Source organism: Dasypus novemcinctus, chromosome 25 (genome assembly GCF_030445035.2).
Source record: "Dasypus novemcinctus isolate mDasNov1 chromosome 25, mDasNov1.1.hap2, whole genome shotgun sequence".
NCBI classification, from domain to species: Eukaryota; Metazoa; Chordata; class Mammalia; order Cingulata; family Dasypodidae; genus Dasypus; species Dasypus novemcinctus.
In genome coordinates, this window is record NC_080697.1 from 47,485,823 (window position 1) to 47,507,146 (window position 21,324).

Consider the following 21,324-nt stretch of genomic DNA (forward strand, 5'->3'; position numbering starts at 1 on the left):
GGGTGACGTGCTATCACAAAATTAAAAGAATCATCCAAGTCAATTTATCTCTTCAGTGCTTACTCAACAGTGCCTGCTTGCCAGTCTTTTGATTGTTCGGACAATCAAAGAGCAATTGAGGTATAACCACAAAACCCATAAAGTGGCTAAATGGCTAAAAGTGCACTGAGGGGTGGAGTCAGAAAGAGACAAAAAGGGGGAGAGACACAGAGGGGGGACATAAATATTTCCCTCACCTAAGACAACAACCAAAAAGTAATTATATGGAGGTTAGTCCAAGAGTCATAATCTAAGATAAAGAGTCTGAAACTATTGTGCAAATTCCCCCACTGCTCCTTGAAGCAATGTTTAAAGTAGGACAGAAGGGAGAAAAGTGAGTGTTAAGGAAAGGCTTAGGCTTGAGGTGTCAGACTCCACTTGAAAGATGCAATCATGAATAATGAAAGGGAAATACAGGAGAGCTTGTGGGTGGAATAACCAGTGAATATGAAGGCACTTGCAGTCAATGGTTTGGTTATCTACTGTTTTAAAGAAGTCAGTACCACTCTGAAGCAGGATAGTTAGGGAATCAATAGATGGGTCTGGAACCTGGCAGAAAAACCACCACCATTACCACGTGGACATCGGTACAAACAAGACGGCTGCTGGGAGATTCCTGTGAGATTCCCCTATTTGGAACAAGATTTCCTCCAGAAGTCAGGAGAAGCCCCGGATATTCTCCAGGGGCCTTATCATTGGGCCCTTCCAGGGGGATTGATGGGTGGGGTAATCAGTCAAAACAGCAAACAACTGGGACTCCTCCCATGCCATTAGCAAAGGGGCAGAATAATTAATGGTTCAAAAGGCAGGCACAAAGGCCAAACTGCCCTCTCTGGCCTTCTGCCCCCTCTTCTGGCCTTCTTCACCCCCCACCTGGATCAATATGCAATTAAACCTGGGGATTTACAGTTTGTAATGGGGAAATGTGGTCTGTAAATCCACCCTCTTTATCACTCTTCAGCCCCTTCCCCTCTACCTGGGACCCATGATCTGTTATTTTCTCCCATTTCTCTTCTCACCATTCCATAATAAATTACTGACCTAACTAACCCGACTTGCTCTTGAAATTCATTTCTTGTAGCTTAGCCAAGACCTAGGGAAAATCCAGCTACATCTCTATATTAGTCCACCTTTTTAGAAAAAGACCTTTTTTCTAAGAGAGAGTAAATTTTGAAATGCATAAATAAAAATAAGTAAAAATATACTACTATAACTACTACATTATTGTTCCTGAACTGGATGCAAGGGGTAAAAACTTGCTTAAGGCTCTAACACATTAAATACCTGACAGGAAAATAAAAAACAGAAGCCAGGGCACGGCCCCAGCGCTGCCCAGTGACCTCTAGAGCGGACGGGGTGCAGACCCGGACACGCGTGTTAGGAAGAGCCCGACGGCTGCCATCCCGCTCACTCGCAACCCTGCACGAGCGCTAATTATTATTCACAGACGAACATTATAAAAGGGCAGTTCAAATATGCAAAGATACATCATGAAAACTCAGGTTGAAATTGTTCATTTATTTATGAAAAAGTCTACATGTATTGTTTGCGTTTTAAAATAAGGTTTAAAATGTCAAGAAAGGTACCATTAGCTCTAAGTGATTAGTTAAAGCCATAGTCAGCATTTATATTTAAGCGGATGTCAATATTCATGCAAACTAATAATGAAAGATAAAAACAATATTAACAATACTTTTATTTAAAAAAGAAACCCTCATCATTAAGAATGAATCCTATCTTCTTTAAAGCTTATCACTTTCCTATCAAAAAATAATAATAAAACAACAGTTTTAAGGAGTACAAACAACTCTTTCTTCACACAGTGAAAGACTATATAAGTGTTTACAGAATTCAAACAAATACCCCAAAGTCAAAACTTCATTCTCTCATTAACCTGTTAACATAATAAAGAAATTTGCTTTGGTTAAGTTCTTCTCTCAACAAAATATACTTTGCTCCCAAAGCATACCAATAAATATTCATATTGACAATCACAAACACAGTCATTTTAATTTAATCAGATACAACAGAAGAAAAAATTTTTACATTAATAGATCTCTGTAGATAAGAAAAATCTGATTGACAGCTCACAGCCCAATCCTAATTTGGCTTTGGCTTTGAATTTTGAGAAACAATATTATAAAGAACGGTTTTGTCAAGTGTCCATCACATACTAGGTGAATTACAGGCACTTAACATAACAAGATATGAGGCACAACAAACTTGCGGTTCAGAATTATAGAACTCCCAAAAGGCTTAAGGAAATGGTCTTACCGACCTCCCCACAATTTAAGTTTCAAAACATCATTTACTTTCCTGGGCCTCAAGACCGTATTAGCCAAAGACATGCCTAAACCCGGCTCCTGCTTTAAAATATTTGTATAAGTCATGAAATTCTGCGTGTTTGTACAATCATCGCAAGCATTTCTTTAAAGAGACCAAGGGTTAGTCTGTATACCAAGCTATTTACCTGAGGAAACTTCAGATTTTTCAACTTAGTTATTACCTTAAAAATGGTAAGCTTTCCTCTACATTAGGAAATGAAGAAACCCTCCACAATTTCCTGGAATTTATATTTTAATACCATTTTAAAACATGCTCCCCTTTCAAGGCTTTGTCAAGTAAACTTCTTGTTCTAGTAAAAATATATATTTATTTACTTACTCATACACTATGTTATATTATAACATGTACTGCCACCAGGCATGCTCAGAGATTCCAAAGGAATGCTAATGGAACAGCCCCTTAAAGGAAACAGCACAAAAGTGCACAATGAACAACTTGAGGACAGTGTGTTTTGTTTTTTCACATGAGGGGAAAGCAGAGTATAACTGGAGGTTTCTTGTTTGTTTCTAACAACAACAAAATGTATATATTTATATATATACACACACACAGCTTTTCTTTCAAATCACTTTTACCTAAGATAGATGTCTGCACCACCTGCTTAATAAAAGCCATATTGCTAGAGACACATTACTTGTGAACCTTATACACAGAATTCCATTATCAAAGACAATTAGCAAGTCTAGAGACAACTTTAATACGAACGAGAGTGAAAGAAAAAATTCCACAGTGATGTTCTCAAATTAACCATAAATTATTCCTGTGGGGGAAAATATACAACTTCTTACAGACGTAACATCAATCACAAGTATCTCATTCTGAAAAACCAAAAACCTGGGTATAATAGAAAAGAGGCACTTCCAGTATTTTATATACAGTTTAAACTCTACAGTGAGCAAGTTAATGCTTTCCAAATGAAATTAAGAGCATCAAGTTACTAGATTTATCCACACGTTATAGCATTCTTTAATTCATCTATAAACAAAAAAGGAGAACTTATTTTTCGAAGAAAATAAGATCAAAATTTAAAAGTTTAGGAGAAATAAAAGTAAAATCTCAAAACAAGAACCACCTTTACCTATGTAATGTGTGCACCGGAAGCTGCTTCCCTAGACAATAGGGAATATGCACTTAAAATTGAATATGTATTTTTACTCAGCTACAACCTTTGTTTTTCCAGTATTTAATTTGCATTCGAATTTTTTTATTTAATAATAAGAAATTTTAGTTTGCTACACATTTAACATGACCTTTGAAAGATTCATTTTACCACCTAGATTGCAAATTTCTGGCAACAGAAAACGACTGCACGACTGCTACATTCTGGTGTTTCACAGACAGTACATACATGTTACATGCAAGAATAAAGTATGTAAATTCTGAAACAAAGAACTACAACTAAGGATGGCATGAGAATAGTTTTATGGCAAACTGCAATTTATACCTGATATCTTATGAAACAACATCAAAAATTCACATCTCCAGTTTCAGAAAAACATGGACTGGTAAGCAGTGGATATTTCTACAATAAGGCAATCAAATGTAAAACCCCCGTATATATTTACTAAGGAATCACAGTATGCTTGGGAGTTTCCAAATTTAACATATGAAATAAAATTCCAGATGTGAAACATAAGCACAAAATAGATTCTCTACTCTTTTTAATATGGGAAACAGACCAAACAACTTAATGATATATCAATTTTTTAAAAAATTCTATGATAACAGCAAACTCCAAGAATCTTAATAAAATGAAATACAAAGGTGCAATATTAGGCGGATATTGGTTTGAAAATACATGGAAATTGTGGACTTTTACATAGCATTTCCTCTTACACATCATTCTAATTCTTCCCACTCATCAGTAAGATTACCTTTGCTGTGACGTCTAATACTGACCAACTTTCCAGCTGACTTGATGCTCCACCGGGAGCTATTTCCTGAACTGGCCAGGGTGGTATATTTAGTAGAGCCTTTAGTATCATCCTCCCAGGCAGGCCAAGACATATGGTCGCTCAAGGTGTCACTTGAATCAGCTGCTACATCGTCAAGGGCAATTTTTGGAGGCTCCCAACCTTCAATCTCATCTGGTTTTTTAGACTGTATATTCTGTTTCAAAACCAAATTGTCCCAAAATCCATATTTCTTCTCTGTCTTCAACTCTTCCTTTAATCGCAAATTAGTTCTATAGAGATGAAAGAGTTAAGTGTTGGTGATCCAGTAATTTTTAGGGCCTCAAACTGCAATAATTTCATACGGTTAACATTCTTTAAAAAAAAAAAAAACACAAACTTTGTTTAGAAAGTTAACACAAATCTATTTATAAAATTTAAAATATTAACACCAGTAAGGCTTTGAAGGAATTGTATGGTATGTGAACATATCTCAATAAGAATGCTTTTAAAAACTTAAAAAGGAAAAATTATCATCACTACATGTTGGTAACAAAACTTATATATGCCATATTTTGTGGCAGAATATCTTTTGGCAAAATAAAAGCAAAGAATTAGTTCTCTGACAAGAAGACAAAATTAAGATTACAAAAAGGCAACTGTTTCAAAGCAATATGAAAGGCAGTGCTCTGGTATTTGAGGAAACCAGGCACATAAAAAGCCATGGTCCAAATTAGGGAGTAAGAGCAGGAATTTATTCCATTTATTTCTATGCCAAAACAGATTCAACACGGTTACTCATACAGCAAACTATCACATGCATTTAATTGATAATTTCCTAAGCAAAAATAAAAATTCAGAATGTCTACTGTTAAAAGAATATGAAAAGACAATTAGCAAAATGGCGGCAGAGTAAGGAGCTCCTAGAATCAGCTCCTGCTACAGCGCAGTTAGTAATCAATCACCCAGAGCTAGCTGAAGCACCTGTGTGAGGGCTCCAGGAGACCAAAAGAGCATCCTGTAAGATCCCTGAAGGACGGCAGGAGGAGACTGCCCATCCACAAAGAAGACTTGTAAGTAGAGGCTCCACGCCATGGAGGCCGGTGTCCATCCTCCACTGGAGGCACAAGCCGCCCCGGGGAGCTGTTCTGCGGCTGGAATTGAAAGCCCAACTTCCCAGAAACAGGGGAGGAAGAGACAGTTAGGCACCAACTTCAGCTACTGGAGCGTAAATTCAGCAGGCTACAGTATAATCTTGAGAACAGCTAAAGTTTGAACCTGTCTAAGTCAGAAAGAGGCCGGGAGCCGCCATGTTAACTCCGCACCTGGCATGAGAGGAAGCAGAGTAGACTGAAAATCCCAGTGCTGGTGGGGACCGGCTTCTGTCCATCCAGGTCAGATTGCAGCTCTAGCCTAGGTCCCAGTGCCACCTCCAGCAAGGAGGAAGCTGCGGGGACCTATGTCAGCCTCTCTAGGAAAATACAGGCCATGCCGCGGAGGCCAGTGATCATCCTACTCTGGTGGCACAAGCTGCCCCAGGAGCTATTCTGTGGCTGGTATTGGAAGTTCGATTTCCCAAAATCAGGGAAGGAAGAGATAGTTGGCCACTGACTTCAGCTACTGATTAGGAAATTTGGCTGGCTAAAGTATAATGCTAAAAACAGGTAAAGTTTAAACCTGTCCAAGTTGGACAGAGGCCAGCAGCTGCCATTTTGACTCTGCCTCAGGTATGAGGGGAAGCCAGGCTGACTGAAAATCACAGTGTGGTAGGTACCAGTTTCTTTCACCCAGACAGCCTGCAGTACTAGCCTAGGCTTCATCCCCACCTCTAGCAAGGAGGAAGCTGGCAGACCCTGCACCAGCCTCTCCAGGTACCTCTAGCAAGGAGGAAGCTGGCAGGCCCTGCACCAGCCTCTCCAGGTAACTGCAGGTACATTCAGCTGGCACAGACTAAAGAGTCGAAGTCTACCAGGACAACTACAGTCATTCTGGACCCACACGGCATACAGTGTTGCCCACACCTGTAGCTCCATCCTCACCCCAGGCAAAAGAGAACAGTGGGTGAAGCCTCATCAATATCTCTGGGCAACTACAGTCTAGGCCTGCATGACTTGGATTATTACACATGGCTATGGCTCTGTTCCTACTTCCAGCAAAGGGGAGAGTTGGGAGTAGCTTTATTGGTCCCTGGGGCAATGAGGGCAGCTTGAACCTCAAAGCTTACAGTACCAACTAGATCCTTGGTTCCTATTACACAACCACCAAGGAAGAAAGGGCAAGAAAGCCCTAAACTAAAAAGAGAAACTGCACCCAGAGTACTCTAATAAGCCAGATGCCAAAACACCAACAAAAAATTACAATCTACACCAAGAAACAGGTAGATATGGCCCTGTGAAGGGAACAAGATAAGCCTCCAGATGACATAAAGGAGTTGAGACAACTAATCTTAGATGTTCAAACAAATCTCCTTAATATATTCAACAGATAGCTAAAGAGATTAAGGATATTAAGAAGACATTGGATGAGCATGAAGAAGAATTTGAAAGCATTCATAAAAAACTAGCAGATCTTATGGAAATGAAAGGTATAATAAATTAAATTAAAAATACACTGGAATCATATAACAGAAGATTTAAGGAGGCAGAAGAAAGGATTGGTAAGGTTGAAGAAATGGCTTCCAAAAGCCAACATTCAAAAGAACAAATGAAGAAAAGGATGAAAAAAACTGAACAAGGTCTCAGGGAAATAAATGACAGCAAGAGAAGTGCAAACATACATGTCATGGGTGTCCAGAAGGAGAAGAGAAAAGGGGCAGAAGGAATATTTAAAGAAATAATGGTAGAAAATTTCCCAACCCTATTGAAGGACATAGATATCCATGTCCAAGAGCAATGTACTCCCATCTGAATAAATCTGAAAACACCAACTCCGAGACACATACTAATCAAAATGTCAAATACCAAAGAGAGAATTCTGAAAGCAGCAAGAGAAAAGCAATAACTTGTAAGGAATATCCAAAAAGATTAAGTACCGATTTCTCATCAGAAACCATGGTGGCAAGAAGACAATGGTATGATATATTTAAGATACTGCAAGAGAAAAACTTCCAGCCAACAATCTTATATCCTGCAAGATTGTCTTTCAAAAATGAGGACTATTCACAGATAAAGAGAAACTGAGAGAGTGTGTAATAAAAAGACCAACTTTGCAGGAAATACTAAAGGGCATGCTACAGTATAAAAAGAAAAGACAGGAGAGAGAGGCTTGGAAGAGAGACTAGAAATGAAGATTTTACCAAAGTAAAAGTCTCAAAAGAGTGATGAAAATAAAATATGACAGATAAAACCCAAAGGTCAAAATGGTGAAATAAAAACTGCCTTTATAGTAATAATATTGAACAGTAATGGATTAAACTCCCCAATCAAAAGATACAGACTGGAAGAACAGATAAGAAAATATAAGCCACCCACATGGTATCTGCAAGAGACTCACCTTAGACCCAAGATACCAATAGATTGAAAGTGAAAGGCTGGAAAAAGATATTCCATGCATGCAGTAACCAAAAAAATGAAATTTAAAAAAAGCCAGAGTAGCTATACTTGGATGAAATAAGCTTTAAAAAACATTAGTAATGCACAATCTGAGGAGGAAGTCAGGAAAAAATATTCCATTTACAACAGCGACTAAAAAAATCAAATATTTAGGAGTAAGTGTAACCAACGATATAAAGCACTTGTATTCAGAAAACTACAACTCATTTTTAAAAGAAATCAAAAAAAAGACTTAAATAATTGGAAGAAGATTCCATGCTCATGGATTGGAAGACTAAATATCATTAAGATGTCAATTCTACCCAAATTGATGTACAGATTCAATGCAATCCCAATAAAAATTCCACCAGCATTTTTAAAAATAAAACTATCAAATTTACTTGGAAGGGTAAAGGGTCTTGAATAGCCAGAAACATCTTTAAAAAGAAAACAAAGTTAGAGGACTCTCACTTTTGGACTTTAAATCATATAACCTAGCTACTGTGGTAAAATTAGCACGGAACTGGCATAAAGACAGACACATACACCAATAGAACCGAAAAACAGCCCCTCACATCTAGGATCAAGTGATTTTTGACACTATCATCATTAGTTAAAAATGTTTAAAAACAATGCAAGGTATTGGTGGTAGTGAGGTATGAGAGTCCTGTATGTTATGTATGTTTGTTGTATAAGTTTTCAACTATTACTATACACTTATTGTTTATGTATGTCTATGTATAAGTGATATACTTCAATAAATTTTAAAAAAAGAATAAGAAGTATACATCTCATGAAGAAAGATTATTGGGAATAACAAAAACAACAAAGGACTATATAGAAATGCCATTAACTAGATCAGTGGTTCTCAACCCTGACTAAATGGGAATCATCACCTAGGAAACATTTTTAAAATATCACTGCCCAGGTCTTACCCTAGAGTCTAACCTAATTGGTCTGAAGTGGAGCCAGGGCATAAGTATTTTTAAAAGCCTCCCCAGGAGATTCTAACGTGCATCCAGAGTAGTGAAGCGCTGACGTACTAACAGATCATCCTGGCAGCAAAGAGAACTGACTCACACTGTGGTTTATAGAAAAACAGAAATAAAAATACAGCTTAAGTCGAGTTCCCTTAGCCAGAGCAAAGTTAAGGGTCATATATTTGCCTGATAAATGCAGAAAAGTGCTACGAAGGTTTCCACAGTCCTCAAACAAAAGCAAATTCCTTACTTCTAGGTTTACCAACATGCATCATCTCATCAAATAACTCTTCATATCACTGGGAAAATATGCTGTTAGAAAGTGCCATCACTGAGTTTCTATTTTCAATTTGAAATACACCTTTTAAAATTTCAAAATATTTATAAAGTAGCAGCAATACATCAGTTTAAATGTATTTACTTTTCGAAAATTTTTACCAATCCCTATTTTTAACTGCCTTTTTCTTTATTTTATGAAAGTACTAAACCTCTTAGGCATGGCTCAGGCTTCTATAAGGCTAGTATATTCAATTTACAATGCTAAGTTCAATAGCTGGTTTGAGAAACTTTTTTTTTTTTTTTTTTTGCTTTTCCATAACCTTTTAAGATGCTTATAGTTGCTCCCCCAGCCGCCACCAAAAGTACATTTTACTTTCTTTTGCCTCCAGTACATGAAAAAATAGTTCAGTTTATTTTTACTCATAAAGAAGAAGTAAATCTTTTCATATGAGAGGGGTCCCTACTACTATTAGCCACTCCACAGGAAAAGGGTAGGGGTAAGGGAATGAGAGAGAGAGAAAGAGATGGAGAGGAAAGGGACAGACAGACTTTAACAAATAAACAAGTTACCAAGTATACACAAGGAGTTTTAAGCTAAATTTTATTTATATACCATTAAAACAATCATTTTCCACCTTCCTGAGTGATTTCCAGCCTCTGTGAAATGATCATTTTCTTTAAACACTTATGACTTACCCTTTAGACTTGGGAGATTTACATCTTTCAAGTAGATGCTGTTCATCATCCTTATTAAACAGAGAAGTCACTTCCTTCCAACCTCGGAAACTTGCTCCCTGAACCTAATAAAAGGTTAAGAAAAAGATCCTGAAATATGATATAGTGAATAAACAGACGACAATTTTATACTCTAAAAATTATGCAGCTAAAACTTAGAAATTAGCACAGATTTCCTTGCACCTTGCTGTATCTGCACACATTTAAAACTGTCCCAATTAGCTACTAGTAATCTATCAATATTGTTGAAGAATGCCTAAATTTAGTGATGACAAACCAATAATCATGCAATACTATATCTAAAATGGGTTCATCGTCATATGATGAAACATATAAAATTTTATATTTGTGGTGCATTTTCTTCAAAGACTTATAAAAATGCTAGATCCTGCTAAGACCAATAAGAATTAGGTCTCTTTAAGAAGCAGGAGGTGAAAACTAGAGAAGGGAAACTTGTCAAAGGTCATTTAGCAAATTTGTCACTATCTTTGTGATGATCCTGCACTCACTTCTTCATAAGTACAGACTCATAAGTATAGACTCTATAGAAATAACATCTTTTGTAGATTCTAAGACAAATAATTGTCTTTGGTTTTCATTTCTGATATCAGAATGTGTCTTAAAAATAATAGCATCTCATGGTCAATCACACCAGGGAACTTAAGAGTATCTACAACTCCAAGCAGGAGAAGCACGTCCATGAACCATGTGGGATCTAAGCCCCCTCTCGATAAAAAGGTGGAGTGGACATCACCATCCCAGGGACTACAGGATGGAGGAATAAAGTAGGATTAGAATGAACTTACTGGTATTCTACAATGGAACTAATGTGACTAAAAATGGAAGAAACTATAGCTTTGATCTGGAGAAACTGGACACAGTAGTTGCTGCTGAGGGTAGTGAGAGGGAAGAAGAGATGAGAGAGGCGAGGCATTTTAAGGACTGGGAGTTGTCCTAAATGATATTGCAGGAACAGAGGCTAGACATTATACATCCTGCCATAACCCACTGGATGTACTGGGGGAGAGTGTAAACTACAATGTAGACTATAATTCATGCAGTGCAGCAGTGCTCCAAAATGTACTCAGCAAATGCAATGAATGTGCCACAGTGATGAAAGAAGTTGTTGATGTGGGAGGAATGTGTATGTGTGTGGGAAGGGGAGGAATATGTGGGAACCTCTTATATTTTTTAATGTAACATTTATTGTGATATATGTAGCTTAACGAAAAAAAGACAAATATTTTTTAAAAATAAAGCAACAACATCTTAGATGCAATGAAGTACATTAATAAGAAAGGAATGGAGAGAAACAAACTAATCTTTCCTAAAAGTCCTATTATGAAGTGCCTTTAGCATTAGCTGATTAACACCCCCTAGAGTCCATAATCACATGATGGGCTTTGGTTTTGGAGAGTGAGGGGTTTAGGCCGAGGGCCTCCCACGAAGCAAATCTAGCATATATGAGATGTTGTGGCTGGGGGTAGTCCTAGGAGGTTAAAAAAAAAAAAAAACTAGTCTATGAAATATTAAAAATAAAGCAATACTGAAACCAAACTTAAAGGCTGCATGATAGAATCAGTATAAGACTATCCAGCAGAATAGAAAATTAATACAATTGAACTAATCTATGGAAAATACTGTGTGTAACACAGCAATGGGAAGGAAAAAGATGTAAAAGCTGATCAGTAAATTATCAAGTCCACTTTTCACTTCATTAAGTCTGACTTGCTGAATTTCCCTATAGGCAAAAAGGACTATGTCCTGACACTGGTGATTAAACACTAAATTGGACGACTAGAAAGATGAAATTGTTTACAAAAAAGAACTAAGTATAAGGTATCAGGTTTCAGTATCACATTCTATATTAAAACCTACCAGTTAGCAAAAATAGTCAATCTAATGATCCTGAAATGCTTATATGCGATTACATAAACGACTTTACATTTAATCCTCCACTGGGCTCCATTACATGATGGAGTTCCTGACATGAAGCCATGGTCAACTAGCAATAAAGAACCTATACATAAAGGTTAAATTACATAAAAGTGTATTCTAGACTTTGGACCTTCCAGACTTTAACGGAAGAGTTCTACGAAATTACTAAGTGCCAAGCACTCTGCTAAGTTTCCCGTTCACTTGATCATTAATTCTTAATAATAACCCCATGTAATCGATACTATGATTATTACAAGCAAGGAAAATGAAGCTTAAAGACTTTAAGTAATTTGGCCAAAGCAAACAGCTAAAAAGTGGCAAAGCCAAGGCTTGAACTCATCGCTTACTCCAGCACTGATATGTTAACCACTAGAGCAGACCTCCCCCTTGGCAGATATCACTAAGTATAAACCTGTTCTACAAAGTCAACAAATTCCCTCAAATCTTAACACCTGTTTACATGTATTTTTCCAGGGATATTATCACAACTTTTAAACAGTTATTTATTCCATGCACACCTGAATGCCCAAACCATGATCCCCTTAGTTATCAGTTTCTGATATCACAACAAAAATTGTTAGGAAAGGGAAATTACTCCATTTAAACTGACAAAGCACTTAGGTTGAACTTATAAAGAAGAAAACAGGAAAAACAGTATCTATTTAATGAGCTTAAAACAAATGTCCCTGAAAAGGAAAAATCAACAAACAAAGGAAAAGTATTAAGAGAGAAGTCCCCAGAAATGAACTTAACAGTGAATCAGCAAGTCGAAAAGGCATTATAGCAGTAGACCAGCATGGCAGTGTAACACGCACCAGGTGGCCATTCTACCACAGAATCTTTGAACAACTAGCAAAACTGGCAGAGTCATCTTCTTCAAAACTCCTTCTCAGCTAAAGGGTTTCGATAAAAGGGCGTGTGCAAAGAAAACGTGACTTTACAAATAGTGGCACCTTACTGGTCCCTTCTACACCACTCCCAGGTACTGTGTGGAAGCATCCTGTGCTCCACTGTACATCACTAGTTCTCTTCTGGAGGGAAGAGAACAAGCCCCCTGCACTTACTAGGGTGCCTGTATATCAGTGCAAATCTACCAGGTGGCAGCCTGAACAACTGAACCAGAAAACTCATCTCAGGCTCATTCCTGGAGAACCTGCCTTGCAGGCAGAAGCACCTCACAGAAACCTAAGGCAGTGTAACAAACAATTAAGTAAAAGCATCCTGGAGCAGAGAATGACAAGCTTGAAGACATACAGGAGAGCACTCTGGAGGGGAGAAAGCCTATTTTATGAGGAGTACAGAGGGGACTTTTGGATTCCTGTAAATTGGGAAATTCCTAAGGACTGGAACAAGTAAAAGTCCAGCTCAGAAAAGGTGCAGCAGACCCTGCACTTCGCTTTCACCTTGGCTGCTGATCTTCCTAATGGGAAGGCTAAATTGTGGAGAATACCAGTCAGCACAGAGTCAAAAGACTTTCGGTTTCTCTGCCTTGGTTAGCTTATTTGTTTGTTTTTTTAGTTCCTGACACACAAAAACATCTGTTATCTCACTAGCTGGATTTAAAATGAAAGGAAGAAACAGCTCAGGGAATAAATACCAAAATTAATACATTAAAATATGAAAATGTACAGTGTACTACAAAGATTACAAGGCAAACAACAAAATAGGAGAGGATGGCCCATCCAAATGAACCAGATAAAAATCAGAAACCATTAAAGAAGAATACCACACTTTAGATATGTAAGACAAAAAAAAAAAAAAATCATCTTCAATATGCTAAGAGAGATTTTTAAAAAAAACAACAGAAAGACATAAAGGATAATCAGGAAAATGAATGAATAAAATGAAAATTTAATAAGGTGAAATTTTAAAAAGGAAACAAATACTCCAGTATTTACTGGAGTTAAAGACCACAATAACTGAAAGGAATAATTCCCTACAGGGTTTCAACAGCAGATAAGAGCTGGCAGAAGAAACAGAGAACTCAAAGACAAAAACTGAATGATTCAGGTTGAGCAGCAGAAAGAAAAAGAATTTAAAAAATGAACAGAGCCTAAAAAACCAGTGGGACACCAGCAAGTACACCAATATATGCAAAACTAGCATTCCAGAAAGAAAAGAAAGTGTCAGAAGGAATATTCAAAGAAATAATAAAGGCAGAAATCTTCCCAAATTTAACAAAAGACTCAATGAATAGGCACATTCAGCAAGTCCAAAGAAGCACAAATAGGATAAACTCCAAGAAAACCACACCCAGGCACACAGTATGCAAACTATCCAATGCCAAGGACAAGGAGAAAATTTGAAATCTATAAAAGAGAAGCAACATGTTACTTACAATAAGATTAAGTGGGGAAGTAGATTTGGCTCAACTCACAGAGGGTCCGCCTACCATATGAGAGGTACAGGGTTCAAACCCCAGACCTCCTTGACCCGTGTAGAGCTGGCCCATGCGCAGAGCTGATGTGCGCAAGAAGTGCTGGGCCACGCAGGGGTGTCCCGCGCCTAGGGGGACCCATGCACAAGGAATGCATCCAGTAAGGAGAGCCCCCCACGTGCAAAAAGTGCAGCCTGCCCAAGAGTGGCACCGCACACACAGGGAGCTGACGCAGCAAGTGACACAACAAAAAGAGACACAGATTCCCAGTGCTGTTGACAAGAATGCAAGTAGACACAGAAGAACACACAGCAAACGGACACAGAGTAGACAACAGGGGGAAGGGGAGAGAAATAAATTTTTAAAAATAAATAATTTTTTTAAAAAAAGATTAAATAATGATTTCTCATCGGAAACCAAGGAGGCAAGAAGGCAGTGGACTGAAATACTTAAATTACTGAAAGAAAACAACTGCCAATCAAGAATTTTATATCAATGAGAATATCTTTCAAAAATGAGGGAGAGATTACAATATTCCCAAATAGAAGCTGAGGGAGTTCATCAACCTAAGACATGTCCTACAGAAATATTAAAGGGAATTCTTCAGACTGAAAGGAAAAGACACTAGGCAATGGATCAAAGCCATCAGACCCCCGATCCCATCTTTCTTTTTGTCTTTCATTCCTGATACCCTTCGACAATTCCGACACAAAGCAGCAAAGAGAAACACAGGTAACCATACGGGTAATTACCGGAGCCAGTACTATTAAATTGTATATTTTGGTAGACAACGCCACTTATTCCTTACAGGTGCTAAAATGAAATGGCACAAAAAGTAACAATAAATCTATGGATTCAGACACACAATGTGTAAAGATATAATTTGGAACAAGTAGAACAGAAAGATGGGAGGGATGATAGGGGAAACAGTGTATACTACTGAAGTTTTGCTGGTACCAAATCAAATGTGATTTTATAGATTTAGTATGTTAAATTTAAGTATCATGATTAACAAAAAGAAAATGCATGAAAAAAATAAACAGAAAGAAATAGAAGGCAGTCTGAGAGGGAAATTTATAGCTCTAAATGCTTACATTAAAAAAAGAGAAAAATATCTCAACTAAGAGAACTAACCCCATAGCTGGTAGACCTTGGAAAATAAAAAGAAAACTAAACCCAATGTAAGCAGCAGAAAGGAAATAACGAAGATCAGAGGGGAGTTATATTAAATAGAAAATAAAAGAATAATAGAGATAATCACCAAAACCAAAAGCCAATTCTCTGAAAAGATCCATTAAAGTGACAAATCGTTCGCTAGATTGACAAGAGTAAAAAGAGAAGCAAATACTTAAAATCAGATATGAAGGGGAGGGGGCATTGCTACAGACCTTAAAGAAATAAAAAGGAATTTAAGAGTATACTATTAATAACTGTATTCCAACAAATTAGATAAACTAATGAAATGGACAAATCCCTAGAAAGACACAAACTACCCGTACTGGCTCAAGAAGAAACAGAGATCTCAACAAACCAATAAAAAGCAAAGAGAATGCATCAGTCATCCTTAACCACCCAACAAAGAAAAGTCCAGGATCAGAGAGCTTTACTGGTGAATCTTAGCAAACAATTCAAGGAAGAATTTAAAACAATTCTGCTCAAACTCTTCCAAAAAAAAAATAGAAGAGGGGTGAACATTTCCTAACTAGTTCTAACGAGGCCATCATCACCCTAACACCAAAGTCAGATAAAGATACCACAAGGAAAAAGAAAATTGCAGGCCAATATCCCTTATGAATGTTGATATAAAAATTCTCAACATATACTAGCAAACCTAACACTTTAAAAGGATTAAACACCATGACCAAATGAGATTTGTCCCATATATGCAAGGGTAGTCCAACCTAAGAAAATCGATTTAAGTATAATATATTACATTAACAGTACAAGGAAAAAATCCCTATAATCAATTCAACTGATACAGAAAAGGCATTTGACAAAACACAGCACCCCTTCTTGATAAAAACATAGGAATCTAGAAAAAGAAGAAAACATCCTCAGCATGATAAAGGGCATATGTGAAAAACGCTCAGCTCACATCATCCTCAAAATACTGAAAGCATTCCCTTCGAAGATAAGGAACCAGAGAAGGATGCCCACTGTCACCACTGTTATTCAGCACTATACTATTCAGAGAATAGTTCAATTCAGAGAAATTAGACAAGAAAAAGAAGTAAGAGCATCCAAATTGGACAGAAAGAAGTAAAACTTTTCCTATGTGTAAATTATGTAATACTATACAAAAGAAATCCTGAAAAGCTATAACAAAGTTCACTAGAGCTAATAAATGAATACAGCAACATAGTGGTGTCATCAACATGCAAAGATCAGCAGTATTTCTATACAATAGTAATGAATGATCCAAAGAAATCAAGAAAAAAATTCCATTTGCAATAGCAACTAAAAGAATCGAATATCTAGGAATAAATTTAACCTTTGAAGGATGTAAAGGACTTTGTACATAGAAGATGTTGCTAAAAGAAAGCAAAGACCTAAATAAATGGAAAAACATTCCTTGTTCATGAATTAGCGGGCTAAATATTGTGAAGACGTCAGTTCTACTCAAAGCAATGTCAAGATTCAAGGTAATCCCAATCAAAATTCTATAGCCTTTGCAGAAATGGAAAAGCCAATCATGAAATTTATATCAATGGTTAAGGGGCACTGTATAGCCAAAACCATCTTGAAAAAGAATAAAGTTGGAAGACTCACACATCCCAATTTTAAAACTTACTACAAAGCTACATCAAATCAGTGTACCGCCTGCACAATGACAGAAATACAGATCAATGGAATCAAACTGAGAGTTCAGAAATAAACCCACACATTACAGCCAAATCATTGTTAACAAGGGTGCCAAGCTTACTCAATGAGGAGTAATCTCTTTGACAAATGGTGCTGGGAAAACTGAATATCCATGTATAAAAAATGGAGGAGGATTCCAACCACACATCATATAAGAAAATTAAGCCAAAATGGGTTAAAAAAGACTAAATAAAAGAACTAAAGCAAAAAAAAATCCCTAGAAGAAGAAAGGGGAAACATTTTCAGGGCCTTATATTAGGCAGTGGTTTCTTAGACGTTACGCCAAAAGCACAAGTAATGAGACCTCATCAGAATTAAAAACTTTTTATGCATCACAGGACTTCATCATGAAAGTAAGAAAGACTAACTATACAATGGGAGAAAATATTTGGAAACGACTTATTTGATAAGGGTTTAATATCCAAAAATTTATAAAGAAATTCTTCAACTTCAACAACAAGAAAACAACCCAATTAAAAAATGGGCAAAAGACTTGAGACATTTCTGCAAAGAAGATATACAAATGGCCAATAAGCATATAAAGATATGCTCAACATCATTTGCAATTAGGGAAATGCAAATGAAAACCAAAATGGGATATCATTTCAAATCCACTAGAATGGCTATTATTTAAAAATTTAAAATAAGTACAGAGAGGACGTGGAGAAGTAGGGACATTCATTCATTGTTGGGGGGTTGGTAAAATGGTGCAGCTGCTGTGGAAAACTGTTTGGCTATCTGAAAGTTCCCAACTTCTAACATGGAAAGTTAAATATAGAATTACACCTATGATGCAGCAATCTCACTTCAAGTTATATACCCAAAGATTTGAAAGTGGGGATTCAAACAGGTATTTGCACACCAATGTTCATTGCTGCATTAGCCAACTGCCAAAAGATGCAAGACCAAGTATCCACCAACTAATGAATGGTTAAACGAAATGTGGTCCTTACACACACAAGGGAATATTATTCAGCTGTAAAAAAAAAAAAGTGAATTTTTGAAAAATGCGGCAATACAGAGGAACCCTAAAAGATTCCATGTTGAGTAAAATAAACTAGACAAAAAATGACAAATATTATAAGAAATCACTTACACAAAATTATTAGAATAAGCAAATTCAGAGTCAGAAACTAGAATACAGGTTACCAGGGGCCAGACAGGGGGTAAGGAATAGGGAGTAAATGCTTAACTGGTACAGTGCTTCTGTTGGGGTAACAGTAAAGTTTTAGTAACAGATGGAGGTGACGGTAGCATAACATTGTGAATGTAAACCACATCACTGAATTATGCACTTGAATGTAATTAAACAGAAAAATTTTAGGTTATGTATGTTACTAGGATAAAAATCTAAAAATAAATAAATACACCATGGGACTGTACAACACAGGAAACCCAGAGTAAACTGTGGTCTACAGTGCATACAAATTATTTTTTTGTAGAGATTGAAGTCGCTTCTGTCCATAGAGAAAATAAATCCAGAACTTACAGTTTTATTGTCCTGTAGGAATTTAACTAGTTTTGTATTAAATTTTGTTACCAACACCACTACTCCCAAACTAAGAAAGAATCAACTTCTCAGATCCTCTTTTGAAAGAGCTTTGTCATCCACTGGTTTCCACATTAACGAGTTAATTAAAACTTTGACCAGAACACATCATTTTTTTTAACATTTTGAGAATTATGTTTAACAACAAAAGTCAGGAATAAAGAGAAGAGGCAGACACAAGTCTAGTCTTGTTTACAGCAGGAAACAAAACAATATTGTCTAAAATGAAAATCTTTTTTTTTTTCCTTAAAGAACTGGATCTGCTCTTCTAGTGTTTCATAATTTTTTTTCTTAATCTTCTACGGATCTTTTAAGAACTCCATCTTGTGAAGAATAAATATTTACCTGGCATATAACTATTTACTGTTCTGCTTCAAGTTTTTTCCTTCTATTAAAGAAAAATAACTTTAAATAAAAACAGCATTTATACTATGATCCCCAACCTGCACATATATTGTGATTGATTTGTGATCCATTTTCTGTCTATGTTCCCTACTTTCTGCATAGAAACATGTCTAGAATTTTGTTTACTAAATGTCAACCCTGCTTATTCTCTGCTCTTTTCTTTGAATAATCCTCTATTACTTAAATAAGAATATTAGATATATTAAGTTTATTTTTAAATACAAATATTCTATTAAAAGCCATAAGAGACTGCAGCAACTGGTTCTACAAACCTAAGAGGATGAAATTTATTAAGTGTAATTAGATGATCCTAGGAAGTGGATGTGGCTCAAGCAACTAGGCTCCCATCTACCATATAGGAGGTCCACAGTTCAATACCCAGGGCCTCCTGGTGAAGGCAAGCTGGCCCACGCGGAGTGCTGGCCCATGGGAGTGCTGGCCTGAACAGAGTGCTGCCCCACACAGGAGTGCTGGCCCATGGGAGTGCTGGCCTGAACAGAGTGCTGCCCCACACAGGAGTGCTGGCCCATGTGGAGAGCTGGCACAGAAAGATGACACAACAAGAAGAGACACAGAGGAGAGATAGTAAGAGATGCAGCAGACCAGGGAACTGAGGTGGCACAACAGAATGATCACCTCTCTCCCACTCTGGAAGGTCCCAGGATCGGTTCCGGAGTCTCTTAATGAGAATACAAGCAGATACAGAAGAACACACAGCAAATGGATACAGAGAGCAGACAATGAAGGGAGGAGGAGAACTATATAAATAAATATTTTTTTAAGGAATGGATGGTCCTACACTTGAATCCATAAATACAATGTAAAGTCACAATATTGGGGCAGGAGGAAAAAGTAGGAGTAAATCACAGTTTAGCTGTGGAATACAATAAACTAAAAATTATGGGATTATAATTGATAGAGCAAATGCTAACCCCTGAAATAGAGAATCTTCGTAGCCATGATAAAATTTAATAGTAAATTAAAAAGACTCATTAGTGTCCTCTTTTAAATAAATGTTATATCATACATAGAAATTAAAAATGAAGAATACTTGTTTAGGATGATTTATTTTTATTATGTAGCAGTCTTTTAAACATGCCTACATACATACACACATCTATTTAATGGTGTAGAGCACACTTCTAACAGAGTTTTCTCTATAAGAGGTGGGATTACTAAACTTTTAATACCAGACAATGCATTATAAGGTATTGAAATGAATACAGGCTGCACTAACAGCAATACAGCTCACCCCTTCCCTTTACCTCTAAACAAGGGAGTACTGATATGCAAGTTCACTAAGACAAGTCCTTACCAGGACCCCAAGGGCACCAAGGTGCCCCTGAGGGGAGGAGGGAGGAGGGAGCAGCGAACAGGGAGGAACTGAGTCAAACCTCTCTTCTCTCAAGGATGCTCTATTGATCATCTCTTTGGGGTCTTTTCTCTGCCTTTCCAACATCTCACCCACATGCTCAGCCGCTGTGGAACAGCAGGTCCTGGGCCCTGCTCTTGAAGGGCCTGACACCACAGAGGGACATTAGGAAAAGGGAAAAAGGTGGCTGCATACTGCACCAGGACTACAGACCAAAGAAGTTCTGGTGTGACAGTCTGTCACTAGAGTAGGAGAGCCAGCCCCAGTTAGTAAATTAAAAAATAATCAAAAATAAGTATAAAAGGTAGGAGTGTCCCCTGTGCAGAGCGAGATCCCTCGGGAACTTTTAAATTCATGGTCAGCTGTCAGGGTCAGGGCCTCACACTTAGCCACTGTCCTGCCATTTCCATCTACAATTAAAATATACAGTCCTGTCACATTGATTTTTGGTTAAGCCATACCTAGAGAGTTACTGAAAATACAATGTGAAATTAATATTTAAAAACTGAGAGTTATCGAGAAGGAAATGACTTAGAAGGTGAGGTGGTTTGAAACTATGTCTCTAAGAAATGACTAGAGCTCACATTATTTAGTGGAAAGTAAGGAGACAGACCGCTATCTTCGCATATTGAAGGGCTGTCGCATAGAAGAGAAACAGACACTTTATTATGATCCCAAGAGGGTGAAAAAGAAAAACAGGTGGAAGAAGAGAAGATAGATTTCAGTTCAATATTCAATAACTTTGACACTCAAAACTGTTCAAAGATGGAATCAACTGGTGTCATGGTTAGATACGTTTAACAGGGACTGACTGCTAGCAACATTTACAAAAAGGATCAACTAACCGGCCTTTAGTGTCCCTTGCTAGGATAACAAGGTTCAGTTCAAATACCACTCCCAGAAGGGACTGCTCTTTTATACTCTGTCGTAGCTCTTGCTCTGTATTTGTGTTCATCTGCCAATTTCACTATATTGGAATATAGTAGATAGAAGAGACCCTTTTTAAGTACACGATTGTAT

The 21,324-nt window shown here is 37.1% G+C and overlaps 1 protein-coding gene across 1 annotated transcript in view; it reads right to left on the bottom strand.

Annotated features, from left to right (window-relative positions):
- Positions 1–1,537: 1,537 nt before the first annotated feature.
- The window catches only part of TDRP (testis development related protein), a 72,857-nt gene continuing 53,070 nt past the window's right edge, over positions 1,538–21,324 (bottom strand). The window contains exons 4-5 of the mRNA XM_004463144.4: positions 9,763–9,866; positions 1,538–4,570 (exon numbers count right to left, since the gene is read on the bottom strand). Coding sequence (XP_004463201.2) covers positions 4,225–4,570; positions 9,763–9,866 — 450 coding nt within the window. The 3' untranslated portion in view covers positions 1,538–4,224. The remainder of the gene's footprint in view (positions 4,571–9,762; positions 9,867–21,324) is intronic.